Genomic DNA, 15975 nt, shown 5'->3' with positions numbered 1-15975 from the left:
TAGGCCTCATGCTCATACTCTGATCCCACAACTGGGATAGGCTCCAGCATACCCCCAGTGACAATAATGGAGACAAGAATAAAAAATGGATGGATGGATGGAGAAAATTATGCGAAAACAATTACTAATAATAGCTGAACATTTAACATCACTTTTTCCGAGTTCTGTTGGCAAAAAAAAAAAATTCCCACAAAACCATCAATTAGGAAAATAACACAAAATAAACACATTATTATGCTGCAACCACAATTAGAAAAAAACTAACAAAAAAAACACTGGCAGCATTCATGTCACAGAAGTGCACCAGAGCTTAACTTTTTAAAATTGACTCTTGAATTTGCTTGTATGCTTCACAGCTCTCGATTTTTGTTGCATTTTCCGGATTTCAGGATGTTCACTCACATCAGTTTTGACTCTTGATAAGAGTGAGGGACTTTTTTGCCACTTTTCTGATATTTTGCGGTCCAAATCACTCGCTGTTTGTGTTTGGTCCACAAATACGTATTTTAATCTGGGGCCGAATCGAAACAGCAAACTTCAGATTAATCGACTAATGAAATAACTCTTAGTTCCAGTCCCAGTTTGAAATAAACCAATGGTAATGGTTTTATTTCATTTGAACATGCATCAGATTACAATTGAATGCATCACATAATCAGTTCACAGTTCCACATGTCCAAAAGGAGTAGGAAGAAGCAAAGCTTATTATATCCTACCCCTCCATCTGGTACTTTTACAATCAGTAACTGTTACATTTGTTCACTTCCTGCTTTCCTAATATAGTTTAAGGTTTTTTTTATTTTTATAATGCACCTCGTACCAAAGTAGGAGGTGATATGAGCATCCAATGCCATAATGGGTACCATAGTAAGTGTCAATATAGTGATATATATAGCACATCATGACTGGTTCAAGACTCTTCATCCTTGTATTTAGCAAACATCAACTGCTTGTATTGTTTCTTGAAATTTAAATCTGCCTACGTTTTCGACAAAATAGGCTGAATTCAGACACAAAACAGCATAATATATTCATATATTTTTGAAAAAAAAACATGATTGAGTGAAAGGAATGACATGTAACATGACATTTTGTTTTTTCATATTCTTTTGCTCAATTTTATCTCCAAAGTCAACATGGCCCAAACCTAGTTCCACAAATAAAAAAATAAAAAAAATAAAAACCTTAAACTGTATCATGGAAAGCATGAAGTGAACAAATGTAACAGTTACTGATTGTAAAAGTACCAGATGGAGGGGTAGGATTTCTAAGCTTTGCTTCTTCCTACTCCTTTCGGACATGTGGAACTGGGAACTGATTATGGGATGCACTCAATTGTAATCTGATGCGTGTTCAAATGAAATAAAACCATTACCATTACCAAATAGATTGCTGCGCTATGTATATATAATGTATTATAACATATAATGTGTGCCGTGATACGAGCATCACGTAGCTAACTCCATAGCAACACAGATGCAACCCCGCCTTTAAAAGGTCACCCTGGTGGGTGCCCAGCTGTTTGGTCTTCTGTTTCTTCCCGGTCCTGTCGACGGGCTCCTTGACCTTGTCTGCCTCGTCTGTGCGGAATTAGGAAGGCAGGATTATATTTCACACCATACTTGAAGCCACTCAGTGTCCCTACATTCATAGATCCTCTATACACACGGGTGCAATAATTGTGGAATCTGGACTTTGTAATGAAATATGGGAGGAAAATAGTGTAAAATATCATTACTGTTGTATTCGTCAGGAGAACCTTGGAGCGGGAAGTTAATTATAAGGAGGCTGTTGTACAAATGTCTTCTTTCAAGGAGGCCAAGTAAACAGTTTCTGTATGCGTGCGTCAGTGTGCCTCCTAGCACTCCAGGGCGATGTTGCTCGTCCGACTTTTGAAGCTGTTCTGTTGGTCTGGGCCGCTTTTTGCAACTGATGGTTTTTTTTTTTTTTTTTTTTTGCTTCATCTTGGTAGGCTTTGGAGGTTTACAAGTAGACTAAACAGAGTAGGCAATCATCATGCATGGCTGTGCATGGGAGATGTTTTTATGCTTTTGTGTTTTCATAAACAGCACTTACATAAATTGCTGAAAATGTACTTATTAGAAGACATCCCTTTGCTCACTAAGAAGTCTTTTGTGCTTGTGTTTCTATTAGTAAAAAAGTGACCAGTTTGTCTGCAAAAAATCATCAGTTGGACGGTAAAATCAAATCCTTTAGAAGTGTACCACAGTCTCCAACGTTGGCAGATGACTATGTCAGAGACAAGATGGCAAAGGGTAAAACAATTTATTGTGGACCATGTGAAGTGAACCGCACTATCCATAGTACACACTTGTGTTAACTTCATAATTGCAGCAAGCAGCAGGCCTTGCATTGCTCAACCGCAAGAAAGCATTTATCGGCTCGAACAAATCACACAACATCCACTCGCAGGGAGGCGTGAAGCACACTAACAACAGCAGAAGACCTGATTGACTGCACGGAAGTCAGTTCAGTCAACCACTGCACTGTCAATGCCTGCATGGCTGGGTATTGATTACATTTCCAATGCTTTTTGGCAATTATTGACGTATTTTCTGGACTATAAGTCAAGGACAAAAATGCATAATTAGGTAAAAAAAAAACTGGAGTATAAGTCGCATTTTTTGCGGGTAATTTATTTTACCTCACAGCTAGGAGACTAGGGTTCAATTCCACCCTCGGCCATCTCTGTGTGGAGTTTGCATGTTCTCCCCGTGCATGCGTGGGTTTTCTCCGGGTACTCCGGTTTCCTCCCATATTCCAAAAACATGCTAGGTTAATTGGCGACTCCAAATTGTCCATAGGTATGAATGTGAGTGTGAATGGTTGTTTGTCTATATGTGCCCTGGGATTGGCTGGCGACAGCTGGGATAGGCTCCAGCAACCCCCGCGACCCTCGTGAGGAAAAGCGGTAGAAAATGAATGAATGAATGAATTTATTTCACAAACTAATTGACCAAAACCAACATTAAGTCATCTTGGAAGGCAAGTTAATTAATAAAAAAAAGTTAAAAAATAATTTTAATTAATTAAAGAATATAGAACAGGCTGAATATGTATAAGATATACTTACACAAAAAATAAACATGAACAGAAAATTGTTTATGTAACATAAACAATTTTTTCATTTATAAGTCGCTCTGGAGTATAAGTCGCAGGAACAGCCAACCTATGAAAAAAAGTGTGACTTATAGTCTGGAAAATACGGTATACACATGACAGAATCCCTTAAAGAAGCACACAAACTTAAGTCAGTCCTGCTTGAAGTCAGCTGGGATAGGCTCCAGCATACCCTGCGACCCCAAATGGATGGATGAATGTGGTTAGAGACATAGTTCTGTTCCAGACATTGACATTCCCTTACTTTAGTACACAGCAACTGGTGATTCTTGCACACACCAGTCCAAGGTGTACCCCGCCCAAAGACAGCTGGGATAGGCTCCAGCATACACATGGCACCAGTGAGGCTGGATGATGACAAATACACATCAACGTTTTGGTTAATGATGGGTATTCAGCTCATGTCCTTTTCCAAGAATGAAGGGATTCCCACAGACTACTTTGAGGGCTTTCCATCTGGTCAGAAAAAGCTGACGTAATAAGCCCTGTTAGCACATTTTTGTTTCCTTTCAAACTTTGATCCCGGGGAAAGAGCCGTAGCCCTCACGTCAAGTATCCAGGGTTAGAGAGCAGCGGTGGAAAGCAGCTCACAGAGCTGCGTCTATGGGCATTGAGCTTCTCTGAGCCAGCCCCTCTCTTGGGGAGAGAAAGCTAAGCCAGCATAAGCTACTACCATCTGCCTGCATTGGCTTAGGGCTTCTCAAAGCTCAAGATTGAAAGCGGGAGAGGCGCGCGAGTGGAGCTTTTTTATCCTGGGCTCCCCTCCCTTGTATATTTCCAGATGGAAATGAAGCTGTCCAGTAATATTCCTATTCCACATTAAACATTTTGTAGTGACCGACGTGAAACTTAAAAAACACTCTTTGTTTGTGTATTTGGGTTTGTTTGAGAGACATACATTTATTTCCTTCATGGGATCAATCCATCCGTCTTCTACTTCTTATACAAGGTTGGGTCCAAGCAGGTTGGTCCTCTCCACGGCCACTCAGTCCAGCTCCTCCTGGTGGATTGTCAGGTTCAAACTCCTGTGACACTTTTAAAAACACTTAAATACAGAAATACAGAAAAGACAATATAACAATATTCAAAGTTACTCGCAACGAGGAGAGTGAAACCACATACCCAATATGCAGTTCACACTCGGGGGTCCCTACTACATGGTCGTGCAACTCTAAGGGGGGGGAAGGCAGTTGCACGAGCTGTATTTGTTTGTATATGTGTGTGTGTGTGTGTATGTGAGAGTAATTACTTTTATTGTTTTATGAGTTCTTATCTTGGCACATTCTTACAGGATTAACATGAGCATCTGCAGGGTCGCTGTTGGCGCATCCAGGCACCTCCAGGACCTGGGGGTCGCTGGGGGTCTCTGATCAGGGTCACGGGAACCTTCCTTCTTCAGCACATTCAAACACTTTCTATTGTCTAAGCAAATGGATATAAGTGATAACTAATACTATATTTGTTCTATCTACATTTTATTCTAACATGGATCCCGAGACATAGTCTCTCCAACGTGTCCAACTGAACACCTCCCCAGGGAGGCGTCCAGAAGGCGTCCTAACCAGATGCCCATGTCACCTCATCTGGCTCCTCTCAATGCGAAGGAGTAGCGGTTCAATGGTTGGTCAAAGTCGGCTCACGGTCATGGTCCGCTTTCATTCCTACCTAGAAGTTCAATAATCAATTGACCACTTTTTTTTTTTAATGAAAGCGGCAACAGAAAGCGTTCTAACAAGTTCACGAGTGACAAAAAGTCCTCTCTCTCTCGACTCAGTTATTCTTAACTGCATTAGGAAGAAAATGAGTGTAAACAGACTCAACACGTGTCTGCTAACTCCCATAGCAACTCCACAGCTTAAAATAGACAGCGCTGTTTGCAGAAACACCTCTGCAAATTTGTGTGTCAGTTCACAAGTTCGTCATTAGACTACCAGCCAAATGTTAATACCGACAAGTCATCCGAGGAGAAGCGAGTAGAGTTGCGAGGTTGCTCTGCTGAAGAAATGATTCACGCTCAGGCCAGGATACAGAAACTTCAATAATAATACTAAAATGTCATCAATCAACCCAGACGTTGTGATGAATAGCCGCCCGTCCCCACCTCCCCCCTCCCGGGACGCCCACTCAAATCTCCCACCAATACAATTACTGAATGAAACTGAGCGTCAGCAACTGTTGTGTTGCTCGGTGAAGTGTGGATCCTTCCACCAGCAGCGACGCCATGTACTATGTATCATTCCGCATATAAGTACATGGAAAAGAAATAGTGTGTGAAGCCATTGATTTTTTATTTTTTTGGAGGGGGGGTGAAGGAGAGGAGAGATTGATGGACTTGCTGATTCTGTGGAGTTGCAAACTCAGTTCGGTGTCTCTGAGTATTGTTCTATGGTTGTAAATAAAAACTGTTAAAGTGGAGTGTGTGACTGTGTGTGTGTGTGTTTGCCCCCGGCCATGTTTATACCAAACTGAGACATTCAAGCACAACATAAATACACAGGTTTTTGTTTTCCTCCCCAGAGAGAATTCAAATGCACCAAAATCTTAACAATACAAATAAAACTCTTCAACTCCAGTGTAGATTTGCATGTTTGCGCAAATACTTAAATAAGCTACTGATATTTTTGTTTTAATAACAAAGCCAACAACTATTTCTTTTTACATTGAATATGGCAATAAAGATAATTGCACTTAATTCCTCAATAGTTGTGTACATAACCTGGTAATATGTCAGTCAAGCTACGTAGCGTTCATTAGGACACTCAGTTCATGTATTATGTCAAGTTAGCATTTGATATCAAACATTAGCGATATTCAAGAATACATATATATGGTCGTCAGCCAATCACAGGGCACATATAGACAAAACCATTCACACTCACATTCATTCAGGGACACTGAGTCCTTTGTTTGTTTGGACACTGTGCGAAATGACACAGCACAGAGCAAATGATCAAATTTGTTACGTGCAAAAACCTAGACATTGGGAAATATTCATTCATTCATTTTCTAACACTTATCCTCATGAGGGTAGCGTGGGACACTGGAGCCTATCCCAGCTGTCTTCAGGCAAGAGGCGGGGTACACCCTGGACTGGTGGCCAGCCAATCACAGGGCAAAAATAGACAAACAACCATTCACACTCACATTCATTCAGGGACACTAAGTCACCAATGCCCTTTGTTGGTTTGGACATTGTGCGAAATGACACAGCACAGAGCAAATGGTCAAATTTGTTATGCGCAAAATTGTACAAAAACCTAGACATTGGGAAATATTCATTCATGCATTTTCTACCGCTTATCCTCATGAGGGTCGCGGGGGTGCTGGAGCCTATCCCGGCTGTCTTTGGGTGAGAGGTGGGGTACACCCTGGACTGGTCGTCAGCCAATCATAGGGCACATATAGACAAAGAACCATTCACACTCACATTCATTCAGGGACACTGAGTCACCAACGCCCTTTGTTGGTTTGGACACTGTGCAAAATGACACAACACAGAGCAAATGGTCAAATTTGTTACGTGCAAAATTTTTCAAAAACCTAGACATTGGGAAATAGTCATTCATTCATTTTCTACTGCTTATCCTCACGAGGGTCACGCGGGGGGGCACTGGAGCCTATCCCTGCTGTCTTCAGTTGAGAGGCGGGGTACACCCTGGACTGGTGGTCAGCCAATCACAGGGCACATATAGACAAACAACCATTCACACTCACATTCATACCTATGGGCAATTTGAGTCGCCAATTAACCTAGCATGTTTTTGGAATGTGGGAGGAAACCGGGGTACCCGGAGAACATGCAAACTCCACACAGAGACGGCCGAGGGTGGAATTGAACTCGGGTTTCCTAGCTGTGAGACCGCCTTGCAGCCCCAGACCGTACATTGTATTTATAAAATACTGTATATATTTATGTATATAATATACTGTATATACTATGTAGTCTACTAAAAAAACATGGGTTACATTATAGTTTTTGTTAGGTTATTGAAGCATTTAAATTTCGATTTTTAGAATTTGAGTGCAGCTCCAAATCATTCCTGGATCAGAAAATGGATTGAGTCGCTTTTGTCGTGTTTTTCCTTTGCCAAACACGCCAAAAGTCATGCCCGCACATCACTTGGTTCCACTGTAACTGTACACCCATGTAGTTGTCCACAGCAGTTTTCCACTTTGTTTGTGTCTGAGAACATTTATTAAGGCAGCGCAGACACACTCGAATTTTCTTCGTGTAGCAAATCACAGGATTTAGTTCAGTTTCAACGTCCTGTGGATTCTAAAGCCAGCGTGGAAAAGCATCGGAACACCCGCAGGTTGAGAAACACTCAAGTCTTTTCAAGTGAAGGGTTGCGTCTCCACTTAAGCTTTAAAGTGTCATCATGACTTATTCTTCTGGTAGCTTCATTTCAATTCATTCACTCTTGGCTCTGTTTAACTGTGTGTGCATGTTGGCTGTGGCTGTGCAGTACCTTGGACAGCGTTTTAGCAAACACAGCACAACTGCATTGCAGCTACTTGGTACAGTATAGGAATCAATAACACAAATGGCCCACTCTTCTGCTGCCTTTATGATCCAAATAAAACCCACAGAGCCATTTAAGGAAGTGTCACTACACTTATGAAGTCGGTTATACTAATATGGACTAAGTCACAAGCCGTTTTACATCAGTGTGGTCAATAAACAATGTCTTCACACATCGTAATATTACTTTACTACTTCACGGTGATCATCCGTTATCTTTTATTTATGTTAACACTTTTGAACACTGTACTTAATGATGTGTTTTGTTTGTTTTGTAGGATTGGTCAAGCTCGGAGTTCATTGTGTAACGTGCCAGAAAGTCGCCATAAAGATTGTCAACCGTGAGAAACTCAGCGAGTCCGTATTAATGAAGGTAAGTTGTTGGTAAGGTAGTTGACATAAGTGACATGGTGTCAACTCACAAGTGTCCTTATTATTGTGACAGTCCAAGTCTTACTGAGACTCCAGGACCTGCTGGGACCCTGAACAGGATAAGTGGTATACTATATGGATGGGTAGTTCTACAGACTGCGTCCACTGTGAATATATTTGATTTGACTTTGTTTTCTCAATAGTTGGCACATCGTGAAAGACTTGTCATGGCTTATAGCGCATATAGTTACTTCTAAATCTTTGCATGAACTCCCAGACTGAGGGGCTGATGTGCAGATCAGAAGGCGGTGTCCTCTATTGCAGGACGCCTTGTTCTCTCTTTTGAGGATAGTTCTTTATGACTGGGTGCGTGTTGCTTGTCACTCTGCAGAATAAATTTGGGATGATCAGACGCCTCTGTCATGCCTCCCTGATGGTTATGCAATCATGTCCTCCTCAATACTGAGACTACTTGCAAACCTGCTGTTTGTGAGCAGGCACGACAGGCGAGTCCTTGGAGCTCTGGGCTAAAACAATGTTTGAAAATTGTGACAAATGCGCTCTCACTTGACAAGCGATGTTACAGCACCTCAGAGTGAACCTCTCAAAAATACTCTATACCAGTGGTATTTTCTGTCCCCCGCCCCCCCCCCCCCCCCCCTCAGGGCACAGACCTTTTTTTTTTCGCCCCTGTTGGTCACTTGGCAGCTTTTGAAAACAATATTGCCTATATGAGTATACCTATATGGTATTTTCATAGTCAGGAACTAGCTACTAACTTTAGAATATGCATTGTGTTTATTGTTGAGCATTACAAAATGTTTGCCTGAACGAGGGGTGTCACAAGGTCCTTCCATATACTTCCATATACTGCCATAATATATGCATATAAGCGATATGATATGCATAATATCTATGCATATATACTTGCCTTGTCTGCCGCCTCCACACACAGACAAAATTGTTTCTACCTTTTTGCGTTCTTTAGTAATCAGCATTAGAACATAGGTAAGTTTCAACAAAATATCAGTTTTTAACAAAAAAGGAAGAAAAAAATGTCTATTTGTGAAAACTTTCACTTCAACCCAAATTTAATCATATATATGTTCAGCCAAAAGGTCATAAACAACAACACAAAAAATAGTTTTTTTTTACATGAAAATAACACTTTTGTTATAAACTATTGACAATTTTCAATTTGATGGGTATTCAAATTGTCAAAAATTTACAATTTTTGCAACTCAACTGTGTTTGTGCACGCGTGCATGTGTTAAAATTTCTCTTCAATACGTAACCCCCTTGGCGCAACACGGCAAGATGCCTTTTCACTTCCTGGTTGCTACTGAGCATGGATTTCAATGGGGAAGATACAGGCCGAGTTCTTATAAAATGCACTTCTGTTTTCCACTTAAAACTGCTTCAAACATTGTAGAGTTTCATCATCATCTCTTTGTACCTCTCTCGCAAAAAACATAAAAACATATAAATAGGTCATTACGTCTGATTGAAAAGTACGTATTTGGTAGCGAATGAGTTAAAACCCCCAAAATTGTGAGATATCTCTCAGGTTGTGAATAAAAGGGAGAAGCCAGATGGTAGTCCGATGGGAGCTTATGATTTATTGGCCATTTTATTGTATTTTGTGATACATAATGTCATTTTTGGGGCTGCACGGCGGGCGAGTGGTTAGCACACAGGCCTCTCAGCTAGGAGACTTGAGTTCAATTCCACTCCCGGCCAGAAAATTAATGAATATTGAAATTTTTTGTTTAAAAAAATATATATTATAGAATGTAAGTGTATTGCAGTTTGACTCATAAGAGGCATTTTGGGAAATGTGTTTGAAGCGTTAAGGAAAAAAAAAAGCAAGTTAATATTGTGTGTTTGTCATTAGGCAGATGATAATATAATGGTGATGATGGACACCGGTTGATGGTGATACGCCCCTGGGAAGGTTCACGCATATCTCTCAGCTTTGTCCATTAGACTAGTTGAATGACTAACCCTGCAAAGACAGCACATATATCCAGGAAATGAATTGTATCACAATAATAGGATGCATTCACAACAGTTTATACGATTTTTTTTTTTTTTGCATAGATGGCTCTTTGGCTCACAGTTGGTTGTCACATGTTCAACATGCACATTTTAACCACATACCTTTTCATCTCGTCAGAGCTCCTGGTGGGCAATCCTATTCACTTCCCATGCAAAATTGTCATGCTGCAAAATTGTCATGCTGTCAAACCATCCCTTCTTTAGACTGAATACTTTTGCAGGGGGGGCATGGTAATAGAGGACAACACAATGCTACCACCTGAAAATTGTCTTAAGAGGACTCCCGCTGAGGCCACACTGTAATTGTTTGCTTATGACATTGAAAACAGATTTGCTTACACTACAGAAAATAAATTCCTTCATTTGCATCTTGTCTGTGGCGGAATCCTTCGGTGCTCGATGAAAAGTCCTTGCCGCTGTGATACTTGTGTTTGATAAGAAGTCTGTATTTATCATCTCTTTGCTTTGTCACCACTCCACACACTCCAGGAATTGCCTTTTGTTGTTTCCTGTTGTGTACAATTCATGTCTCAATATTTTCACTGGGTAAAGGCAGGTTATTGATACACATCAATGAAGCTACCATTCAGACATAGTCAATAACAATAAGTAAAAAACACAATGCAGTGTGTACAGTAGTACAGTTGTGCTAATACATTTGTCCACATAGATATGGACATTCTGTTCTTATCAGCAGTAGTGGTCGCCGGAACCACCGTGTGACAGCACATCGGGACCAAGCAGGGAAAAAAAATAAGACTCTGCAAGACGATGTCTTCTGCTGAAGCTGCACTTTAGAGCCAATTACTGAACTCACCCATTGTCACTCTCCTCTCTGCTGGTTTCGAGTGTGTCTCTGGACATGAATCTTTTCACTTAGACCATGTCCACACAAACACGGATATTTTTTTTTAAAAACACCCATCTCGCCTTCTGCAGTGCCCATCCGAATGAGGAACATTTTTTTTTTAAGTATCCACATAAAAACACATTCAACTGCTGTCATTTGGCCAGTCAGAAGCCTCCAAAAACAACCACAGCTGATTTGGTCATGCGCTATAATGTCTCTCTTTGTCAATATACTGTCGTGATGTGTTCAATGTGCAAGTTCAGTACACAACATGGACCCTTTTTAATGCTATTTAGGCCCACACATGCATGTCTAATGCTACACAAAATGAAACACATGTGAGCCAATAACTACCTATTTTCTTGTTAAATGAGGTTTAAAAACATGACATGACTGAATCCACTGAAAATCTCCACTCTGGACAATTTTGTAGTTCCTAACCGCATTGGAAAAATATGCAGTTTTAAAATATCCATATTTGTGTGGACGTGTCCGTAGGGGACAACGGGGTAATGAGTTTGCAGGATTTGAACATCTGGGGAAAAAGGGTAAATACCGGCATAGTTCATGCATAGAGTGTGTTGATGGTACTTCACATCACGTTATATATATATAATATATTATAGTCAACCACGTAGTGTATTGGTCCACATACAGATGGGAAAATACTGTAAATACTCTAAACTCTCTCAATATTGGATCACATCGATGATATGTGCCATCTACTGGTGTGTGTGCCTGGCAGCCTGTGAGCGTGATGTCACTCACTTTTTTTTTTTTACTATGGTAATATTTTGGGTCCCCACGGTGCCATTAGAGAAGAGAATGGCTCCTCAATTGTGTGTGTGTGTGTGTAATGCCACTAAAGCTGCACACATATTTATATATACATATTTGCCATCGTTCTCTCTCCATGCCCTTTTGCCTAGCTGGCCTTGGGAGTCAGAAGTCTGAGCACATGAGGAGATAGTTTGAATTAAATGTCTCTGTCTGGGGTTGTGTGTGTGTGTGTGTGTGCAAAAACATGCTAGGTTCATTGGCGACTCCAAATTGTCCATAGGTATGAATGTGAGTGTGAATGGTTGTTTGTCTATATGTGCGCTGTGATTGGCTGGCCACCAGTCCAAGGAATAGTACCTTGCCTCTCGCTTGAAGACAACTGGGATAGGCTCCAGCACCCCATGCGACCATCGTGAGGATAAGCAGTGAATAATTTGAAATACAAAATTGTTCAGTAAAGATCAGGAACGGGACAACAAGCTGAAATTATTACCTGTCAAATAACCTGAGAGCAAAGATTGTTCAACATCATGGTTTAGGGGCAGGATACAAAAGATTTTAGTCAGAGATTTTAGCTGTCGGGTTCCACTCTGAGGGACATAGCGAGGAAATGAAAAACCACAGGCACAGTTCTAGTTAAGTCCCGCAGTTGCATGCCAAGAAAAATCTCAGATAAGCAGAGCCGAAGGATGGTGAGATCAGTCAAACTCAACCCACAGACCAGCTCCAAAGACCTACAACATGATCTTGGTGCTGATGTTGATGATGCTATTCTGGGAGAATCATGCGGAGTAAGCCTTTTCTATGAATATGCCACAAACGGAGTCTAATGGTAATGGTACTAATGTAAATAGTACTCATGGTAATACTGATTACGCTGATGTGAAGACAACAGAGTCTTCAGTTTTCCCACTGAGATCACAGTCTTCTGTGTATCATTACACCGAGTGGATAAGTGTCTTTAATGTACATTTTTTTCTCAAGGCAGATGAAGTTGTTGCAAGCCGCTTGCGCTAACAGCTAACTAGAGAATCTCGATAATTCAGCGTTGTGTGGATTTGCTGTTGATGCGTTCAATGTCTCCCCCCTCCGAGATATCAAGCTGGTGGCGACTGATGCCGCTATGGCTGTTGGGATAGGGACAACTAATTAAGCAGAGTGACTCTCTCGCTATCGCTCAAAGTAGCACAACTTCAAAGTCCCTGAGTGTGTTGCTCCCCGAAAACGGCGGAGAGGTTGAGGAGGAATGGAGCGACGGAACGGAGAGATGGGAAGAAGGGAAGTTTCAAAGGGATGTGAAGTGGATGCATGTGTTACCGGGTTACAATGCACTTCGGCACGATGCGAGACGACTTCTGTCATGTATGAAAGTTGAACGGATGGAGGCAGAAGTCGAATCCCTGCTTCAAAGATCTGACTCCAATACCTGTAGCTGCACCCGGAAATACCCAAGAGCGGATCCATAGTCTTAAGTCTTAATTAACTGAATCAATACTGATTTGAATTATGCACCTTTTTTCCACAAGTCGGATTTTTTTCGCCTTTTTCGCCTCTATATGTTCAATTCCCGGTGTTTGCACATCCGTATTGGAAAGTTTTGTTCCGGATGATAGTTGGATCAATGAGTGTGCTTGAATACGTCTCATCTAAAATAACTAATGGACTAAAGAAGCAGAGCGATGCGAGTGATGAAGTTGCTGCAGATATTGCGGGTGGGCGGTCGAGGACGGAAAAGTCGGGAGCCAAAGATGAATCACACGTGCTTTAATCTTGTTATCCCGACATTTCGGTGACACCAACTGAAGCGTTCTTTTTCTGCCATCCTTACCCTGCCCTCCTAATGATTATAGATTGACCATTCCCTCCCATCTCTGTTGTGCCGCAGGTGGAGTAGATATACTGTAGCAATACTTCTAACACACACATACACACACACACTTTATGTTGAGTTTGTGTGTGTGTGTGTGTGTCACAGCATTAATGCAGACACACTGTAAAATAAATGGCTTTCATATGTTGCGCCCCTTTTTACGTTGATCCATCAGTTTGGTACTCCGCAGAGCCAGAAGCCGTGGCTTTGCACACCATTTACACCTACAGTAACAGGATGACTGCATGGAATGATTGTGGAATTAGCAACTGTGGAGGCGGGTGAGCTCGGTGCGTGAACGACTTCAAGTCAGACAATAAAAACTATTTTTGGTTCAAGTGCTGCATGTTATGCAGCCAATTTCACTTTTTCCTCTGCTTGCCTGCCTGTCTAAATTCAGATAAAATAATGACCTCTAAAGATAGTTTATCTGAATTCATTATATCCGCACTGTCACCTTTTGGCAGTTTTCAACCAAATTTGGAGGGTTTTTAAATATCGGAGAACAATGTGATGTTGATTATTACCTGAAACAATTTAGCCAATGTAGACTGCACGGTGGGCGAGTGGTTTGCACGCAGGTCTCACAACAAGGAGACCCGAGTTCGATTCCACCTTCGGCCATCTCTGTGTGGAGTTGTGCATGTTGTCCCCGTGCATGTGTGGGTTTTCTCCGGGTAAAAACATGCTAGGTTAATTAGCGACTCCAAATTTGTTCATAGGTATGAATGTGAGTGTGAATGGTTGTTTGTCTATATGTGCCCTGTGATTGGCTGGCTCGTGAGGATAAGCGGTAGAAAATGAATGAATGAATGAGTTTTATGTATGCCTTAAATTGCTTATTTAATCTTGTTTTGCGGGCTGCACGGCAGTCATGTGGTTAGCGCGCAGGCCACACAGCTAGGAGACCCGAGTTTGATTCCACTTTCGGCCATCTCTGTGTGGAGTTTGCATGTTCTCCCCGTGCATGCGTGGGTTTTCTCCGGTTACTCCGGTTTCCTCCCACATTCCAAAAACATGCTAGGTTAATTAGCGACTCCAAATTGTCCATAGGTATGAATGTGAGTGTGAATGGTTGTTTGTCTATATGTGCCCTGTGATTGGCTGGCCACCAGTCCAGGGTGTACCCCGCCTCTCGCCAAGCTGGGATAGGCTCCAGCAACCCCTGTGACCCTTGTGAGGATAAGCGGTAGAAAATTAATGATTGAATGAAAACTTTTGACTAGTATTTTATGTTAAAAAGTGTGTGTTCAGCGCTATAGAAAAAGTTAGCAGATGCTTACAACTTAGGTACGTTCAGGCACCATCTTTTTGTTTCAACATTGCACCTGCCACAACAACACAAAAAAACACTAAAATATGTTTCTGTTGTTTCTTTGTGAGGGGCTGGACTTGTTTTATCCAGTTACTCTATCCTCAAGTGGGTTGATGCTCTCTTGGGGAAGCACAGTTTCTCCCTCAAAGTTCAGTTTTGGGCACTGAGATTCCTCATTAATATTTCTTGTGAGCTTATTTTGTGCATATTTGCCACTGTTTATTGAAAAGTTGTTATCTATTCTGTATTGTAACTGATAAGTAACAGATTTTGTATTGTCAGCTAGCGGGAGGCCTGCACAAAAATGAGAGAAAAAACTTGAGATCTTGAGCCACACTAACATGATCGAATTCATAATTATAATTATTATATAATTTTAATAATATATTAATATAAATTATTATATTAGTTAGATAATTATACACATATATTAATTATATATAATTTATTATATTATATCTAAAAATGTGTATTATATAATTATATTTATATAATTATACTATAATAATAAATAATTATAATAATAATCTACTCCAGTTTCCTCCCACATTCCAAAAACATGCTAGGTTAATTGGCGACTCCAAATTGTCCATAGGTATGAATGTGAGTGTGAATGGTTGTTTGTCTATATGTGCCCTGTGATTGGCTGGCGACCTGTCCGAAGACAGCTGGGATAGGCTCCAGCACCCCCCGCGACCCTCGTGAGGATAAGCGGTAGAAAATGAATGAATAATAATAATCCCCCCCCCAACTATCCTTCTGGGACCTCATGAAGAACAGAAGAAAGAATATTGGCAGACAATGAAACGTCTAACAATTGATGTCATTATTATAATAATTAAAAACATTGTGAATTATAACCTAACCACACTCGCCTATGCCTGGTTCAATCCAATCTAATGACTATATAGCACAGTAATTGCAACACGGTGTGTGTTGAAGCTGAATGAAATGCCAGATGACTTTCCTTGACGTTTTAAGGTTATATTGCACACTGCAGGCCATTCCATCTGACCAGCTTTACAGTGCTTCAACGCACCTTATTGAGTCCTGAAATATAGACCAGG

At 41.0% G+C, this 15975-nt stretch overlaps 1 protein-coding gene across 10 annotated transcripts in view; it reads left to right on the top strand.

The window, feature by feature from the left end:
• The window catches only part of brsk2a (BR serine/threonine kinase 2a), a 209072-nt gene that overhangs the window by 124624 nt on the left and 68473 nt on the right, over window positions 1-15975 (top strand). For all 10 annotated transcript variants that reach the window (XM_058075839.2, XM_058075840.2, XM_078793369.1 and 7 more), the window contains exon 2: window positions 7942-8036. In XM_058075839.2, the coding sequence (XP_057931822.2) occupies window positions 7942-8036 (95 nt within the window). The remainder of the gene's footprint in view (window positions 1-7941; window positions 8037-15975) is intronic.

The sequence above is a fragment of the Doryrhamphus excisus genome, linkage group LG1 (assembly GCF_037039965.1).
Source record: "Doryrhamphus excisus strain RoL-2023G ecotype Guam linkage group LG1, RoL_Dexc_Guam_v1.1, whole genome shotgun sequence".
Taxonomy (NCBI): domain Eukaryota; kingdom Metazoa; phylum Chordata; class Actinopteri; order Syngnathiformes; family Syngnathidae; genus Doryrhamphus; species Doryrhamphus excisus.
The sequence above is the reverse complement of the archived record's forward strand: the minus strand, read 5'-3'. Positions and strand labels throughout refer to the sequence as shown.